The sequence below is a fragment of the Ursus maritimus genome, unplaced genomic scaffold, assembly GCF_017311325.1.
Source record: "Ursus maritimus isolate PB19 unplaced genomic scaffold, ASM1731132v1 scaffold_37, whole genome shotgun sequence".
NCBI lineage: Eukaryota > Metazoa > Chordata > Mammalia > Carnivora > Ursidae > Ursus > Ursus maritimus.
Window position 1 is genome coordinate 468,500 of NW_024426341.1, and position 16,887 is coordinate 485,386.

Genomic DNA, 16,887 nt, shown 5'->3' on the forward strand with positions numbered 1-16,887 from the left:
CCTAGATGAATGATAGAATAAAACAAGGAGACTAGTTATGAAGCACAGGAGCATGTTGACAGACAAAGTGCCTGACATGAAGCTTTTGATTTCTGAGGCATCCATTTCAAGGACAAACATATTGAATAAACATATTGGCAGGTGTGGGACACTATTTCCAGATAATCACTCAGGCTGCCTCCAGGCATAAAGCACCTCTTCAGAAAGTCCTGGGTAACCTGGATACTGACACATGTGTGACCCTGCTTTCCCCTTCGGTTCCAGAATATAGCTCATATATTTTAAACTGGTCAATAAAGAGTGAACCTAGGAACCCGTAGCTGCTCTTCTCATGAACCCCAATAAAGGCAGGACCCCCAGTTCTGGGCTTTTTCTCACTCACTCTAAGTCTCTGCCCCCTCCAGACCTTTCTGCCTCTGACCTCCAGGATCTGTGAGGAATAAACCTGGTTTTGTTAGAGTTCTTTGACGGTGTTGCTGAGGCCTGTCTTGCAGTCACAGTGAGAACCCAAGGGCTGGTGCAGCCACAGCAGAGGCTCTGGTCAGGGAAGCATCTGTGGGAATGTCCACAAGCACAGGGGTGCAGGGGGTGCCCAGGCTTTCCTAGCCTGCACATCCCTGTCAGAAGCCTGAGACTTAAAGGGAACAGTGTTAGAGTCCACATTCTCAGGAAGAGAAGTGAAGGTAGAGATGTAAAATGATTGACAGCCTCGGGGTGCCTGGGTGGCTCAGTTGGTTAAGCATCAGACTCTTGATTTCAGATCTGGTCAGGATCTCAGGGCTCTGGAATCAAGTCACACCTCAGGCTGCACACTCAGCAGGAAGTATGCTTGAGGATTCTCTCCCCACTCATGCTCTCTCAGAAAAATAAATAGAAGGAGCAGGTGCTACTTCCACAACCTGATCTAAAAATAGCAGTTCCTGGCTCTGAGGCTGTGACCCCAACAATCGCAGGCACTTCTTCAGGCCCACAATGATTGGCCCTCATATCACTGGAACCCAAAAGATTCTTTTCAGAGCCTCCTTTATGTCTCTGTTCCTCAGGCTGTAGATGAAGGGGTTCAGCATGGGTGAGACCACTGTGTACATCACCAAGCCCACTGCACTTGTGTGGGAGCTCTGGGGAGCAGCAGAGCTAAGGTACACTCCTAGGGCCGTACAATAAAATAAGGAGACAACTGAGAGGTGAGATGCACAGGTGGAAAATGCTTTTTCCTTGCCCTGAGCTGATGAAATTCCAAGTATGGAGGAAACAATCTTAGAGTAAGAGTAAATGATGCCAGCTAGGGGAAAACCAGCCAGCAGGACAGCTGCAAATTGCATCAAGATGTCATTAAGAAAGGCATCTGAACAGGCAAGTTGGACCACCTGATTGATTTCACAGAAAAAGTGGGAGATTTGCACCTCTCTACAGAAGGACAGCTGCAACACCATTAAGCTTTGTAATAAAGAATTCAGGGTACTCATCACCCAGGACACCAGAACCAACAGGACACAGTAGGTTGGATTCATGATGACCATGTAGTGCAGGGGGTGACAGATGGCCACAAAGAGGTCATAGGCCATCACAGCCAGAAGAAAGTCATCTAATCCAGCAAATAGTAAGAAAAAGAATATCTGAGTGATGCAGCCATCATAGGTTATGACTTTGCTCTGAGTCTGGGTGTTCCACAGAATCTTGGGGACGGTGGTGGAGGTGAAACAGATGTCTACAAAGGACAGGTTGGCCAGGAAGAAGTACATGGGGGTGTGGAGGTGGGAGTCTGAGCTGACGGCCAGGATGATGAGCAGGTTTCCAACCACAGTGATCAGGTACATGGAGAGGAAAACCCCAAATATGAGGGGCTGCAGTTCTGGGTCCTCTGATAATCCCAGAAGGTGAAACTCTGAAATTTGTGTATCATTTCCTGGTTCCATGTGGTGGAGGTGACTAGCAAGAAACAAAAAATAACATGACTTATTTTCTCAATAATGAACATTACAAATATCATTGAAGTTCTACAATCTCTGTTTTGCAATCACAAAGTCAATATCCCTCGTTTTTGTATGGAACTTGTCCCCTCTCCATACTCCTCATGCCAGCTCTGAATGAGAATGGGCATCCCACACTTGGCCTTTTGCCCAAGTACTCGTGTATTCTATACTTTTAATGAGAAATTTTGTCACACATTTGAGGAATAAACTTGAGTACTGACTGACCTCCAGGCAGAGTATAGGTGTCAGGAAACAAGTGTCTGCATAGTTCACTAATGGAGAAGATAAGCAGATAAAAGATCAGAGAGAATATCAGAAGGTGACAGGTGCTCTGAAGAAAAAGCTGGTAAAAAGGAGAGTGGATGAGGTGTTATATTTTTATTTGTTGCTTAGGTAGGCCAGCACACATTTATACAGAGGCCTCCAGGAGGAGATAGCAGGAAACACAAAGTTATCCAGGGAAGTGTGTGCCCATCAGAGGGAACAACCAGTGCAAAGACACTAAGAAAAGACTCATTTTTTAAATTAATTTTTAAAATTTGCGTGTGGTCCCTGGTAGACTGAGAGTGCCCTGGGTATTTATACATTCTCCTGTCCTTTAGCCCCAGAAATAGTTTGGATGGGAACAGTAGGAATAAATACATATTGCGTGAAGGAAGGAGAGAATCTGCTCACAGAAGTTGCCAGTGATAAGAAAGAGAACAGAAGCAGGGAGTTACTAGCACAGGAATGGAGGATGTGAGAGAGGAATGTTTTCCATATTCTGAGATTAGGACCATTTGTGGGTCTGACTGGTTTGTAAGAATAAAATAATGAATCATGGAACACTACATCAAAAACTAAGAATATACTGTATGGTAACTAACATAAAATCATAAAAAATTATTATTAAAAAATCCTATTTAAAGAAAAATTCAAATCAGTAAAAAAAAAAAAAAAAGAGAGGGAGAGAATAAATAAGCCACAATAGAAAATATCAGAGTGCATTGTATACAGTCGGGGGCATACCAACCATTTTGTGCTTTTCCTCCTTGAGCTGTATGCGTACTAGAGGGTCCATGAGCAAGTGCTTATTTCTGTGTTTGCCTGTGTACACATGCTTGATCAAACGTAAAAGGTATGTTTTCCTCTGGGGTATAGTCAAAAGTTTCTTATCCATGGCACTGAATGCAATAATAGTTTTTTTTTTTTTAAAGATTTTGTTTATTCGTTAGAGAGAGAGATCACAGAGGGAGAGGGAGAGGGAGAAGACTCCCCACTGAGGAGGGAGCCCAATGCAGGACTTGATCCCAGGACTCTGGGATCATGACCTGAGTTGAAGGCAGATGCTTAACCAACTGATCCACCCAGGTGCCCAAATGCAAGAAAAGATTTAACAGAAGGTCACTACCTGCTGATGAGGGAAAAGCAATATGAACAAATAGCCTATTGGAAAAGCCAGGTTGAAGAGACAGCGGGAAGACCCTGTGGGTGCTAGGGTTCCTCCAGATTAAGGGACCACTAACTGACTATAGGTTTACTACCCCGTTCACTTCATTACAGTATCCACATCAGGCCCTTCATCTTGTTTTTATTCCATATTTATTCCTATGTATTTGACCACCCTAGTCCTCATATGGCTGAGTAATAGATGATTTTCCCCTTCTCTCATGATTCTTGGTGGCATCTTTTCTCTGAAATTCCTCCAATTTGGGTTTTGATCTCTTTTTTAAACAAGATTTATTTATTTTTAGAGAAAGAGAGAGCAAGTGAGAATGAACAGGAGGGGTAGAGGGTAAAGTTGAGAGAATCTCATATCAGACAAATCAGATTTTAAATCAAAGACTGTAGTAAGATATGTAGAGAGACACTATATCATACTTAAAGGGTCTATTCAACAAGAAGATCTAAAAATTGTAGATATTTGTGCCCCCAATGTGGGAGCAGCCAATTATATAAAGCAATTAATAACCAAAGTAAAGAAACATACGGCAAATAATACATTAATAGTAGGGGACTTCAAAACCCTACTCACAGTAATGGACAGATCATCTAAGCAGAACATCAACAAAGAAATGGGGCTTTGAATGACACACAGGGCAAAATGGACTTCACAGATATATACAGAACATTCCATCCTAAATCAACAGACTACTCATTCTTCTTGAGTGCACATGGAAATTTCTCCAAATTAGATCACATACTGGGTCACAAATCAGGTCTCAAATGATACCAAAATATTGAGATTATCCCCAGCATAGTGTCAGACCACAATGCTTTGAAACTGGAACTCAATCACAAGAGGAAATTTGTTTTTGTTTTCTTTTATTTTTATAATTTTTATTTTTTATATTAGTCACCATACAGTATATCCCCGGTTTTTTATGCAATGTCCCATGATTCATTATTTGTGTATAACACCCAGTGCACCATGCAATATGTGCCCTCCTTAATTACCCATCACCAGCCTATCCCAATCCCCCACCCTCCTCCCCTCTGACAAGAGGAAATTTGGAAGGAACTCAAACATTTGGAGGTTAAAGAGCATCCTACTAAAGAATAAATGGGTATTAAGGAGGCACATGTTGTCATGAGCAGTGGGTGTCACATGCAACTAATGAATCATTGGACACTACAACAAAAACTAATGATGTACTATATGCTGGCTAAATGAATATAATAAAAAAAAGAATGAATGTGTCAACCAGGAAATTAAAGAAAGATTTTTAAAAAATTCATAGAAACTAATGAGAATGAAAACACAACTGTTTAAAACCTTTGGGATACAGCAAAGGTGGCCCTGAGAGGGAAGTACATTACAATACATGTCTATCACAAAAAATTAGAAAAATCTCCAATACACAAGCTAACCGTACACCTAAAGGAGCTGGAGAGGGGGAAACAGCAAGTAAAGCCTAAACCAAGCAGGAGAAGAGAAATAATAAAGATAAGAGCAGAAATCAATGAAATAGAAACCAGAAGACCAGTAGAACAGACCAATGAAACTAGAAGGCTGATTCTTTGAAAGAATTAATAAGATTGATAAACCACGAAGGAGGGAGGTAAGATGGAGGAAGAGTAGGGGACCTCATTTCATCTGGTACCTTGAATTTAGGTGGATATCTATCAAACCATTCTGAATACCCACAAATTCAGCCTGAGATTTAAGAAAATATATCTGGAATGCTACGAGCAGAAAATGACTTCTTTTTACAAGGTAGGAGGTGTGGAGACCTGAATCTGCAGGGAGATATCAGAAGATAAATGGAGGGTGAGGAAGCCTCCATAAGCTGGCTACTGGAAAGTGACATAAGATCAGAGGGCAAAATCTGAACCCTTATAAATCTACTCCAGTGAAAGACGTGGCTTTCTGAAAGGGGCTCAGGGGATGGAAAGAGCAGAATTCTAGGTGGGTCATTGTGGTCTCAGGATCCCAGGAGACACAGAAAGAAGAGATGCCTGAAACCATACAGCACCCAAGCAATGGAGCCAGGACACTGGTTATGGTCAGCAAGCCCACAAGGTACTCTCAGCTCTGGTCACCATAAACCAGGAGTCAGGCTGGTAGGGAGACCACTCTTTGCCTGAGCACCCTGAAAAGGACTGGAATGTGTGGGCCATTTACCATCCCCTGGGAGGGATGAAACAACTGGGCCAATGATTGGGCAACAGCTATCAGGGCAGTGGTGGCCCTGCAAAGGACAGTAGGGTAGCACCCAGCAGTGACCTGGGAACAACAGAACAAGGTGTAAGTGCAAGCCCACAATCACTCAGTCACAAAGACACAAAGTGGAGTGATGCTCACGGGTCTCAGGGGATTGCAGTGGGCATGAACTGTGGGAGTCTATAGAGTTGGGTGCACTGAGAAGCAGAGACAGTTTGACCCAGAGGGTTTATTGAAGAGGGAGGTCTGCAATCCAATAACCCTCAGTCTTTCCTATAGTTAAGAATCCAGGTTTGGATCTTTCTAACAAATACAGAACATGCTCCAATGTACCCCATCTTAAAAATATTTTTTAAATGCCCTCATGGCTCTGCACCCACCTTCATACCTAGTCAATTTTCATAATCCCCTTTACTGCAAATCTCCATGGAACTGTACACATTTTCCTAAAGAGAATGCCCCCCATTCCTACTTTAGTCTCATTCTATTCCCACCACTTAATTATCTGCAGTAATCCTTATTGCCAAGTTCATAGACATTTCTTTTTTTAATATATGAAATAAATTCATGCTAAATTAATGAGTTCACCACACCAACAAACATAATGATCACTTGGCTCCAGGCTAGGCTGGATAGGCGGTCAGGTGACCTCAAGTAAAGTCTTTCTGCTCTCATTCTCTCTGAACCTTTCCTGAAATACCTGCTGAGCTCTGAGACTCACCAGGATGGGGTCTCTGAGAGGAAGTTCTCAATGAGGATGTCTGAATTCCCCTCGGATTGGTGATGATGGAGACTGAATCTCTGTTTCCAAACAGGACAGCAGGAAGGACTGAATCATGAGTCCCCCAGTCAGACTTTGGAACCCAAATGCAAAAACCATGTCTTCTCCAGCTCAAGGTTGAACATGCCCAGTGGCTGTAGCAGATGAGATACTTACAGCTCCTTATGTTTGCTGTTTCTGTTCCCTAACCCTGCTCATTAAACACTTCCCCATTATTACTCCAACCCCTGAGCAAATCTCCCCATGGGAACTTATCTGGACAGAATGGAGTTTTTTCCTGTAGATTCTCTGTTCCCAAGAGACCAGGTTAGAATTTAGGTGCATCCAATGTTTATTACTCCTCTCTGAACTTGCCTGGCTTCCAGAGCTCTAACACTGAAACTTCCACAGACCTGAGTGAAAGTTATTTTCAATTTTCCAAATTGAAGACCCCTTGGGTCTCCAAAACATTGACTTATGGTGGGCACACAACTCCTGATAGCTCTAGAAAATTGCTCTTCCTTCTTCAACAAGCAAAAGTGTGTTCCTTTGCTATAAAACCATGGGTACAATAATCCTTGGATTCATAATTCTTCTGAGAAATCAATAGGAGTTTAGTGTTTCTAATACAGGTTTAAAGTTGACATTTAGCCCTTCACTTTTAAAACATTTGGTGTTATAAGAGATCTATTTAGGGGCGCCTGGGTGGCGCAGTCGTTAGGCGTCTGCCTTCAGCTCAGGGCGTGATCCCGGCATTATGGGATCGAGCCCCACATCAGGCTCCTCCGCTATGAGCCTGCTTCTCCTCTCCCACTCCCCCTGCTAATGTTCTCTCTCTCGCTGGCTGTCTCTATCTCTGTCAAGTAAGTAAGTAAGTAAATAAATAAATAAATTAATTAATTAATTAAAAAAAAAGAGATCTATTTAGACCTTTTAATGCACCATGGGCTGATCTCAGAATCTTATATGGTTTGTCTCATTTATTTTTGCAAAAGCCATTCTATGAGGACCATAAAATGATAAGCCTCATTCCACATCTGTAGAAATGTGACTTGGAAGGGTTGAGTGATCAACCCAGAATTATGAACTGGGTCATTATGAACTGATGTGCTTTGACTGGAATGCAACAAGATAGGACAGTGGTTCTCAACCAGGGATGATTTTGCCTCCAGAGAACACCTGAAAATATCCAGAGAAATTTTTGACTTCGTAGCTTGGGAAGTGCTACTACTACTATGGCATGTCTAGGGTGGCCCAGAGAGTCTGCATCTGTAACTTGATCCCAGTCATTGATGTTGTCTGTCTTGGTCTGTAGACACTTTTGTACGTTAAGGCTGTGGTCCAGTGTCAGAGTCAGATGTGATCTTCTTCTCTCAGAATCCCCTCACCCTCCTCTGATCTGACCGTAGGCAGCCAAACAAGTTTACAGGTGTCACTTTTCCCTCATGACAGGAAATGAACCTTCTAAGTCTTTGTTCCCTTATCTATAAACTGGACAAATTCCATCTAAGGATTCGGTCTGAGAACTTAATAATACTTTAGAGCTCACAGGAAATTCCCTGGCACAGAGCAGGTGCTCCATCCACAGGGACCTCTGTGACCATCTAAGTTCCACATTTCCTAAGCTCAGGATGACATCAGAAAAGGCCTCCTCTAGGACAGGAAGTGAGTCCAGGATTCCTCTGCCTCTGGGACAGTTTTCTGGGTGAGTTGGGAATGAAGTGTGTGTCACTGGCAGCATCCTGCACAGGTGAGGAAATCAGGCGCTCACTCACACACTCACATTCATCCACAGGAGAAGTCCCTGGACAAGAAGATCTCCCGTGGCACTGAGTGTGCTGCGCTGGGATGAACGGTATATGGGTAAGGTGTAATTGTTCCTCTTACTCTCTTCAGTGTGTTCAATGCTGGCTGTATTTTGCTCCGACTTTAGGCTTGAGTTTCTTCATAGGACCCTTGTACTTCCACAAAAGTACTCTCAACCATGAGTTGTCAAAAGAGGTGCCCTTTGGGAAAAGATGTCAGAAAAATCCTATTTCATCATTTTGAGGATTTTTTTTTTCATTAGGAAAATACATGTTTTCCTAGATGCTCCACTAAGAGATTTCAGCTCACATACATTTGGGCATATTTGTGTCACATGGTATATTAGGCAGAATGATGGCCTTCCAAAAATGTCCTCATCCCAATCCTCGTAATCTGTGAAAATATTAGGTTACAAGAGAAAGGGAATTAAAGCTATCAAAGGAATTAGGATTGCTAATCACCCAACCTTAAAATAGAGGTTATCTGGGGTTACCTGGATAAAGTCAGTGGAATCACAAAGATCTGTGGATGGAAAAGGAGGCAGCAATAACAGTCTGATAGATGAGACATGAGAAAGACTCAGCCAGCCACTGCTGGCATTGAAGATGGAGGGTGGGACCATGTGACAAGGGATGGGGTGGCCTCCAGAAGTTGGAGAAGGCAAGAAAGTGGGTTACCTCTTAGAGTCTCTAGAAAGAAATGTAGTCCTGCAGACAAGCTGATTTTTATCCCAGGGAGACCCATTTTGGACTTCTGATCTCCAAAATGATAAAGTAATACCTTTATGCTCTTTTAAGACACTAAGTCTGGGATCACTGGTTAGCACAATAACGGGAACCCAAGGCACGTGATCACCCCTATATTGATGTTTTAATCTGAATATATGGCCACCCTTATGAAATTAGTGTCCTGCCCCTAGGAAAAGCAGAGAATCAATATTGGAAAGGCCACCTAGTCTCTGTTCATGATTTTAAAAAGTGTAATAAACTTTTGCTTATCAAAGCATTGTGTTTCTTTTTTTTATGTTGTTAGTCACCATACAGTACATCATTAGTTTTTGATGTAGTGTTCCATGATCCATTGTTTGTGTTTCTTCCTGTTTCAGTTTCTGTAGTTTAAATGTTTGCAGGAATGCATCCATTTCTTCAAGATTGCCTAATTTGTTGGCATGTAATAGCTCATAATATTCTCTTACAATTGTTTGTATTTCTTCAGTGTTGGTTGTGATGTCTCCTCCTACACTCATTATTTATTTCTTTGGATTCTTTCTCTTCCCTTTTTGAAAAGTCTGGCTAGGGGTTTATTGACTTACTAATTCTTTCAATGAACCAACTCCTAGTTTTGTTCATATGAACAGACCCATGAGCAGCAAAGAAACTGAAGCAGTAATCAAAAATCTCCCAGCAAACAAGAGTCCAGGGCCAGATGGCCTGCCAGGGGAATTCAACCAAACATTTAAAGAAGAAATATTAACTATTCTTATGAAACTGCTTCAAAAATGGAATAGAAGGAAAATTTCCAAACTCATTGTATGAAACCAGGATTATGTTGATCTCAAAAATAGACAAAGACCCCACCAAAAAGAAGAGTAACTGACAAATATCTGTGAACATAGATGCAAAAATTCTAACCAAGACACTAGCTAATAGGATACAATAGTACATTACAAGGATTATCCATCACAACTGGGTAGGATTTATTCCTGGGATGCAAGGGTAGTTCAACATTCACAAATCAAACAACATGATAGAGCACATTAATAAAAGAAAAGACAAGAACCATATGATCCTCTCAATTGATGCAGAAAAAAAAATTTTGACAAAATACAACATCTGTTCCTGATTAAAACTCTTCAAAGTATAGGGATAGAGGGACATACCTCAATATCATAATATCCATATATGACAAACCCACAGTGACTATTACCCTCAACAGGGAAAAACTAAAAGCTTTTCCCCTAAGGTCAGGAACACAACAGAGATGTATGTCCACTCTAAACACTCTTGTTCAACATAGTACTAGAAATCCTAGCCTCATCAATCAGACAACAGAAAGAAATAAAAGGCATCCAAACAGGCAAAAAAAAAAAAAAAAAAAAAAAAAAAAAAAGACACCAAAAAAGAAAAAAAAAAAAAAAAAAAAAAAAAAAAAGGAGTCAAACTCTATTTTCGGAGACAACATGATACACTATGTAGAAAACCCAAAGACGCCCCCAAAAAATTACTACAATTGATACAGTAATTCAGCAAAGTCAAAGGAAATAAAATCAACACACAGAAGTTAGTTGCATTTCTCTACACTAACAATGAGGCAGAAGAAAGAGAAATCAAGGAATCAATCCTATTTAAATTGCCCAAAAGGATAAGATACCTATGAATAAACCTAACCAAAGAGGTAAAGAATCTGTACTTTGAAAACTTACAAAAAATAGAGGATGATAGAAAGAAATGGAAAAACATTCTATGCTCATGGATTGAAAGTACAAATTTTGTTAAAATATCTATACTACCCAAAGCAATTCTATACATTCAATGCAATCCATATGAAAATACCATCCACATCTTTCACAGAGCTGGAACAAATAATCCTAAAATTTGTATGGAACCAGTAAAGACCCCAAATCACCAAGGGAATGCTGAAAAAGAAAACCAAAGCCAGAAGCGTCACAATACCAGACTTCAATCTGTATTACATAACTACAATCATCAAGACAGTATGGTACTGGCATAAAAAGAGACACATGGATCAATGGAACAGAATAGAAAACCCAGAAGTAGACCCTCAATTCTATGGTCAACTAATCTTTGCAAAGCAGGAAGGAATATTCAAAGGAAAAAGACAGTTTCTTCAACAAATGGTGTTGGGAAAATTGGACAGACACATGCAGAAGAATGAGACTGGATCATTCTCTTACACTGTACACAAAGATCGACTCAAAATGGATGAAAGATTTAAATGTGAGACAGGAATTCATCAAAATCCTCGAGGAGAACACAGGCAGCAACCTTTTTGACCTCAGCCACAGCAACTTCTTGCTATACTTCTCTCCAAAGGCAAGAGAAACAAAACCAAAAATGAACTATTGGGACCTCATCAAAATAAAAAGGCTTTTGCACAGCAAAGGAAAGAGTCAAGAAAACTAAAAGACAAACTACAGAATGGGAGAATATGTTTGAAACGTCTTATCAGATAAAGGGGTACCATGCAAAATCTACAAAAAATGTATTAAACTCAACACCCCCCAAAAAAAATTCACTTAAGAGATGGGAAGAAGACATGAACAGACATTTCTCTGAGGAAGATATACATTGGCAAACAGACACATGAAAAAATGCTCAACATCACTCATCATCAGGGAAATACAAATCAAAACCACAACGAAATCCTTCCCTACACTGGTCAGATGGCTAAAATTAACAACTCAAAAAACAACAGATGTTGGCCCAGATGTAGAGAAAGGGAACCCTCTCACGCTGTTGGTGGGAATGCAAACTGGGGCAGCCACTATGGAAAGCAGTATGCAGGTTCCTCAAAAAGTTAAAAATAGAGCTACCCTATGACCCATCTACTCAGTATTTATCCAAAGGACACAAACAAAGCAATCTGAAGGGGCACTTGTACCCCAATGTAGATAGCAATATATATATATATATATATATATATATATATACATACACAATGGGATATTACACGTCCATCAACAAGAACGAAATCTTTCCATTTGCAATGATGTTGATGGAACTATAGGGTATTATGCTAAGTGAAATAAGTCAGTTAGAGAAAGCAAATACCATATGATTTCACTCATATGTGAAATTTAACAAAAGAGATGAATATGGGGGAAGGAAGGAAAAATAAAATAAGATGAAAATTGAGAGGAAGTAAGAGACTCTTAACTATATGGAACAAACTGAGGGTTGCTGGAGGGGAGGTGAATGGGGGAAGGGATAATTGGGTCATTGGCATTAAGGAGGGCACTTGATGTAAGAGCCCTGGGAGTTATTTGCAACTGGTGAATCACTGAATTCTACTTCTGAAACCAATTTTTAAAAATTGTGAAATTGGCTTAAGCCTAAACTAGTGTTAAGACAGGAGAATGAGTAAACACAAATCCTATAAAATAAAAAAAAAAAACTGTTACATTATAAAAGTGGGTATTAAGGAGGGCACATATTGCATGGAGCACTGGGTGTTATACACAAACAATGAATCATGGAACACTACATAAAAAACTAATGATGTACTGTATGGGGACTAACATACCATAATAAAAAATTATTATTAAAAAATTAATAAATAAATAAAAATAAATAAAAGTGGAATTGAAACCAATAAGTAGGGGCATCTGGGTGGCTCAGTTGGTTAAGCATCCAACTCTTGATTTCAGCTCAGGACATGATCTTGAGGTTGTGAAATCAAGCCCTTCATGGGTTTTCCTGCTGGGCATGGATCCTTCTGGAGATTCTGTCTCGCCCTCTGCTCCTTCCATCCCTGTACCCCGTTTGCACACTCCCTCTCTCTCTCTATATATATATCTCTGTATCACTCAAAAACAAACAAACAAGCAAACAAACAAACTAAAACCAATGAAGAAAGCAAGCTTTTGATACAAATTATGTTTGGACAGTTTTTATTAGCTAGAAGCAAAATAACATTAAATTTCTATCCTTTTCTTTTTGGCATTTTATTTTTTCATTTTGTATTATGTTCAATTAGACAACATATAGTACATCATTAGTTTTTGATGAAATGTTCAACGATTCATTAGTTGTGTATATTAACATGAACCATTTGTTGGCATAAAGTGAGTAAAGTTACAGAAAAATAACGTGACTAAAATAAACTTGTTGAAAAAATATAAAATAGCAGCTGACTTGTGGGAGACAGATTAGATTAATCCACTGATCATAAACCAGATGGAAGACTGAGAACATCATTGATGGATTCCTGTGGGTGAAAACCTAAAGGTCCAACAATAAAAAAGATATAAAAACAAGTGTAAAACTAGGAAAAATATTTAGAACACATTGGATATTGCAAAGCAAAAAGTATAGACATGTAAGAAGTTCTTTTAAACCAATTAGAATAAAAATACTTAAGATGAGAAATGATCTAAGGATACAAACCAAAAATATGCAAAGAGTACATGTGAATAAATATATGAACACGAAAATGTGTTAAACTTTATAACAATCAAATGGAGTGAAAATATAATATTAAGGAAATCTTAATAAATCTCAGTACAAGGTTGGATTTATTTCTAAGACTGCAGCCCCCAGGGACAGAACATTTCTTAGCTGGATAGCTGATTTCTAGAAGCGTGCATTTATGTGTTAGGGGTTAAACTGTTATTATAATAAGATTTGGCTGGAGGCAACATAACATGATGCCTGAGAGACCATCTGAATCAGGCAGCCCTCCACATACCTCAGAAGGGGTGAGCCTTTTCACCACAGCCTTGACCTTGAGTGAGTCGGCTAGATTCCATAAGCTTCACATCCTCCATAACATAGGGGAATGATACTAATCATAATAGTATTATTGGAAAACTTAAATGAGATAATGTGTGCAAACACTTAAACAGTGCAGGCAGAGTGTTATTATTATTTTGTGTTATCAAGATCCACATCACTAACCAAATTTCTTAGGGCACCTGGGTGGCTCAGTTAACTGGCTGACTCTTGATCTCAGCTCAGGTGATGATCACCAGGTCCTGAGTTCAGCCCATGAAACCTACTAAAAGCAAACAAACAAAAAACACCAAATTTGTTTTCTAACTCAAAAACTTTCATTAGATCAATACATTTTATTTTCTGGTCCTGACTATATTTAACCACCATTCATCTGTTTTTCACTCAACAAAAATTCGCTGAGTGTAAACACCGTCCTGAGAACTGTAGTAAGCACTGCACTTTCAAAGATAGGTAGGAGACAGTTCTGAAATTCAAGGCCTTGATATTGTGCATGAATAGAAAAATTTAGTGAAGTTGATGTGACTGGATGGAAATTGAATCAGATCAGGAAAAAAGGGGGGGAGAGTCAAATCTTTGAGTTGGTTTTATTCACATGATCTGAGAAAACATCTCTGTAAGTGAATTTTCAGGACATTTCCAAAATAAGCACTCATCCTATCACTTTGAGTATAGATATTAACTACATGAGATTTGACTTATTTTGTCAAGAAATCCAAACCATTACCAAAGATTACTGAGAAAATCAGGTTGTAGTCACACCAAGTGAAAATGACTGGTTATAAAGTGAAAGGGGGAACCCAGATTATAACCTGAAGAAAAATAGAGAAGACAAGGAAGACCCAGAGAGAGAACCATTTTAAAATGTGTACACCTGGGGAAAAAATTAAAATAGTGGATGGAGGAAGCCAGGATCTCTAGGCTTCCATATTGTGTGCCCAGCTATTCAGGAGAGTCCTGTGATGGTCCTGACACTGAGAGGCACCACCCTGTGGAGGAGCCTGCTCAGGGCCCCCTTCATGTCCCTGTTCCTCAGGCTGTAGATGAAGGGGTTCAGCATGGGGGTGACAATGGTGTACATCACCGAGGCCACCAGACTCATCCTAGTGGATGAAGTTGCTGCAGAACTGAGGTAGACCTCGAGGCCTGTGTCATAGAACAAGGACACCACCGAGAGGTGAGACCCACACGTAGAAAAGGCTTTGTACTTGCCCACAGCTGATGAAATACTGAGTATGGAGGAAACAATTTGATAGTAAGACAACAGTATTACATGGAGAGGAATGACAGCCAGAAGTCCAGTTGCAGAATACACCACTACGTTATTGATGAAGGTGTCAGAACAGGTGAGCTTCAGGACTTCAGGAAGATCGTAAAAAAAGTGTGGGATTTCCATGTTTGTGCAGAAGGACAGCCTCAAAAGAGTTAAGGTCTCAAGCAGGGAGCCCATGACACTGATGCACCAGGACCCTAGGGCCAGCAATGCACAGAGCTGGGGGTTCATGATGACTGAGTAGTGCAGGGGATGACAGATGGCCACAAAGCAGTCATAGGACATCACAGTCAGGAGTAAATTGTCCAGGCATCCAAATACAATGAAAAAAAAAAAATCTGACTGAGGCATCCTTCATATGTTATGGCTTTGCTTTGAGTCTGGATGTTCAGCAGCATCTTGGAGACAGTGGTGGAGGTGAAGCAGATGTCTACAAAGGACAGGTTGGAGAGCAAGAAGTACATGGGGGTGTGGAGGCAGGAGTCTGAGCAGATGGCCAGGATGATGAGCACGTTCCCAGTGAACGTGACCAAGTACATGCACAGGAACAGCCCAAAGAGCATGAACTGAGTCTCCGACTTTGCTGAAAACCCCAGGAGGAGAAATTCTGAGGCATGTGTTTGATTTCCTGATTCCATGTGGATGAAAAAACTAGCAGAAAAGGAAAAAAAAATCAGCATTCAATGACCATCACAGTGACAGCACAGAAATGTGATTGCCTTTAATTTCAGGTGAGTGGATTAATAAAGCTTCCCTGTTACAATTGCCTCAGTTGGGGAATTGGAGATGCTCCATCCTTCCCTCTGCTGCCACTGCCATTTGGAAATGTAGTCCTAGTTCCAAAGCAGTCGTGCCCTTTATAGCCCGGCTATTCAGAGTGTGGTCCCTGGACCAGAAGGTGCAGAGTTTCCCAGAGCTGCTTTGAATGCAGAGTCCCAGGCCACTTTCAGAATTGCTGAATCACAATCCACATTGTGACAAGACCATGGTGGTTTCCCCTGCTCGATCATGACTGAGTTGTGCTGGTCTAGAACATCTGTGCCTTTCAGTCCTTCAATTTTTATCTCCTCACTTTTATTTTCCACTACATCTTCCTTCAAACCTCCTTACTTCCTATGTAGGAAAAATAGGAGCTCAATAAATAATAGGAGCTTAATAATTAGCTCAATAGGAGCTCTTTTTTCTGCCATCTGTGTGGAGTCAATAATTTTCATCCATTTGTCTTAACTGTTTCAAAAACTGTGTATGAATCCTATATTTAGTTTTTCAATGCAAATATCTATAATTTTCACAATGATTTGTATTTCTTCTGACCAGATTATACTATTTTGCATGGTCATTTTGTGACACTCTGGTCTATGTCATTTGAAAACCTGCCATTATGCCTTCTTTCTTTTATCCCTGAGTAGAATTCTTTAAGTATCATTTTTAAAAGTAATATAAGCACCACAGTTTAGGCTGATGTTATATTTGGGCATTTTTTGTTTTTAAGGTAAGGATTCAGAGCTTGGTATACATACATATTCATACTTGTACTTTAAAAAGTGTTCTCTGGGTGCCTGGGTGGCACAATCAGTTATGTATCCAAATCTTGGTTTTGGCTCAGGTTGTGATTTCAGGTGGTGAGATCAAGCCCCAGATCAGGCTGTGCCCTCAGGGCAGAGTCTGGTTAAGATTCTCTCTTCCTCTCCCTCTGCCCCTCCTCCCCCCACTCAAATAAATCAATAAATCTTAAGAAAAAGAAAAAAAGGAAAAAGTGCCACAAAATAGTTAGTCAATGACAGAGGAAATGATGAAGTAGGGAATTCCAACTCACAAAAGCATTGAAAATACTGGGGCAAACTAGGCAGTAGCAACATTATCTGGAATCTAAAAAAAATAGTTGATGGTTTTCAACAAGGAAGTGAACCTTTGGTTCCTCATTAAATTCACTTAAAACAAGTGTGAATCCAAAAGCACAG

The 16,887-nt window shown here is 40.2% G+C and overlaps 2 protein-coding genes across 2 annotated transcripts; both read right to left on the minus strand.

The window, feature by feature from the left end:
* Window positions 1-427: 427 nt before the first annotated feature.
* LOC103681583 (olfactory receptor-like protein OLF4) lies at window positions 428-1,916 on the minus strand. Its single transcript, XM_008711170.2, has one exon. The coding sequence runs from the start codon at window positions 1,914-1,916 to the stop codon at window positions 984-986; it is 933 nt and encodes a 310-aa protein (XP_008709392.1). The 3' UTR covers window positions 428-983.
* Window positions 1,917-14,599: 12,683 nt separating this feature from the next.
* LOC103681582 (olfactory receptor 7C1-like) lies at window positions 14,600-16,002 on the minus strand. The gene is given in 2 exon segments (XM_008711169.2): window positions 14,600-15,247; window positions 15,250-16,002. Coding segments are annotated over 2 exon segments (1,005 nt in total). The 5' UTR covers window positions 15,607-16,002.
* Between the last annotated feature and the right edge of the window lie 885 nt (window positions 16,003-16,887).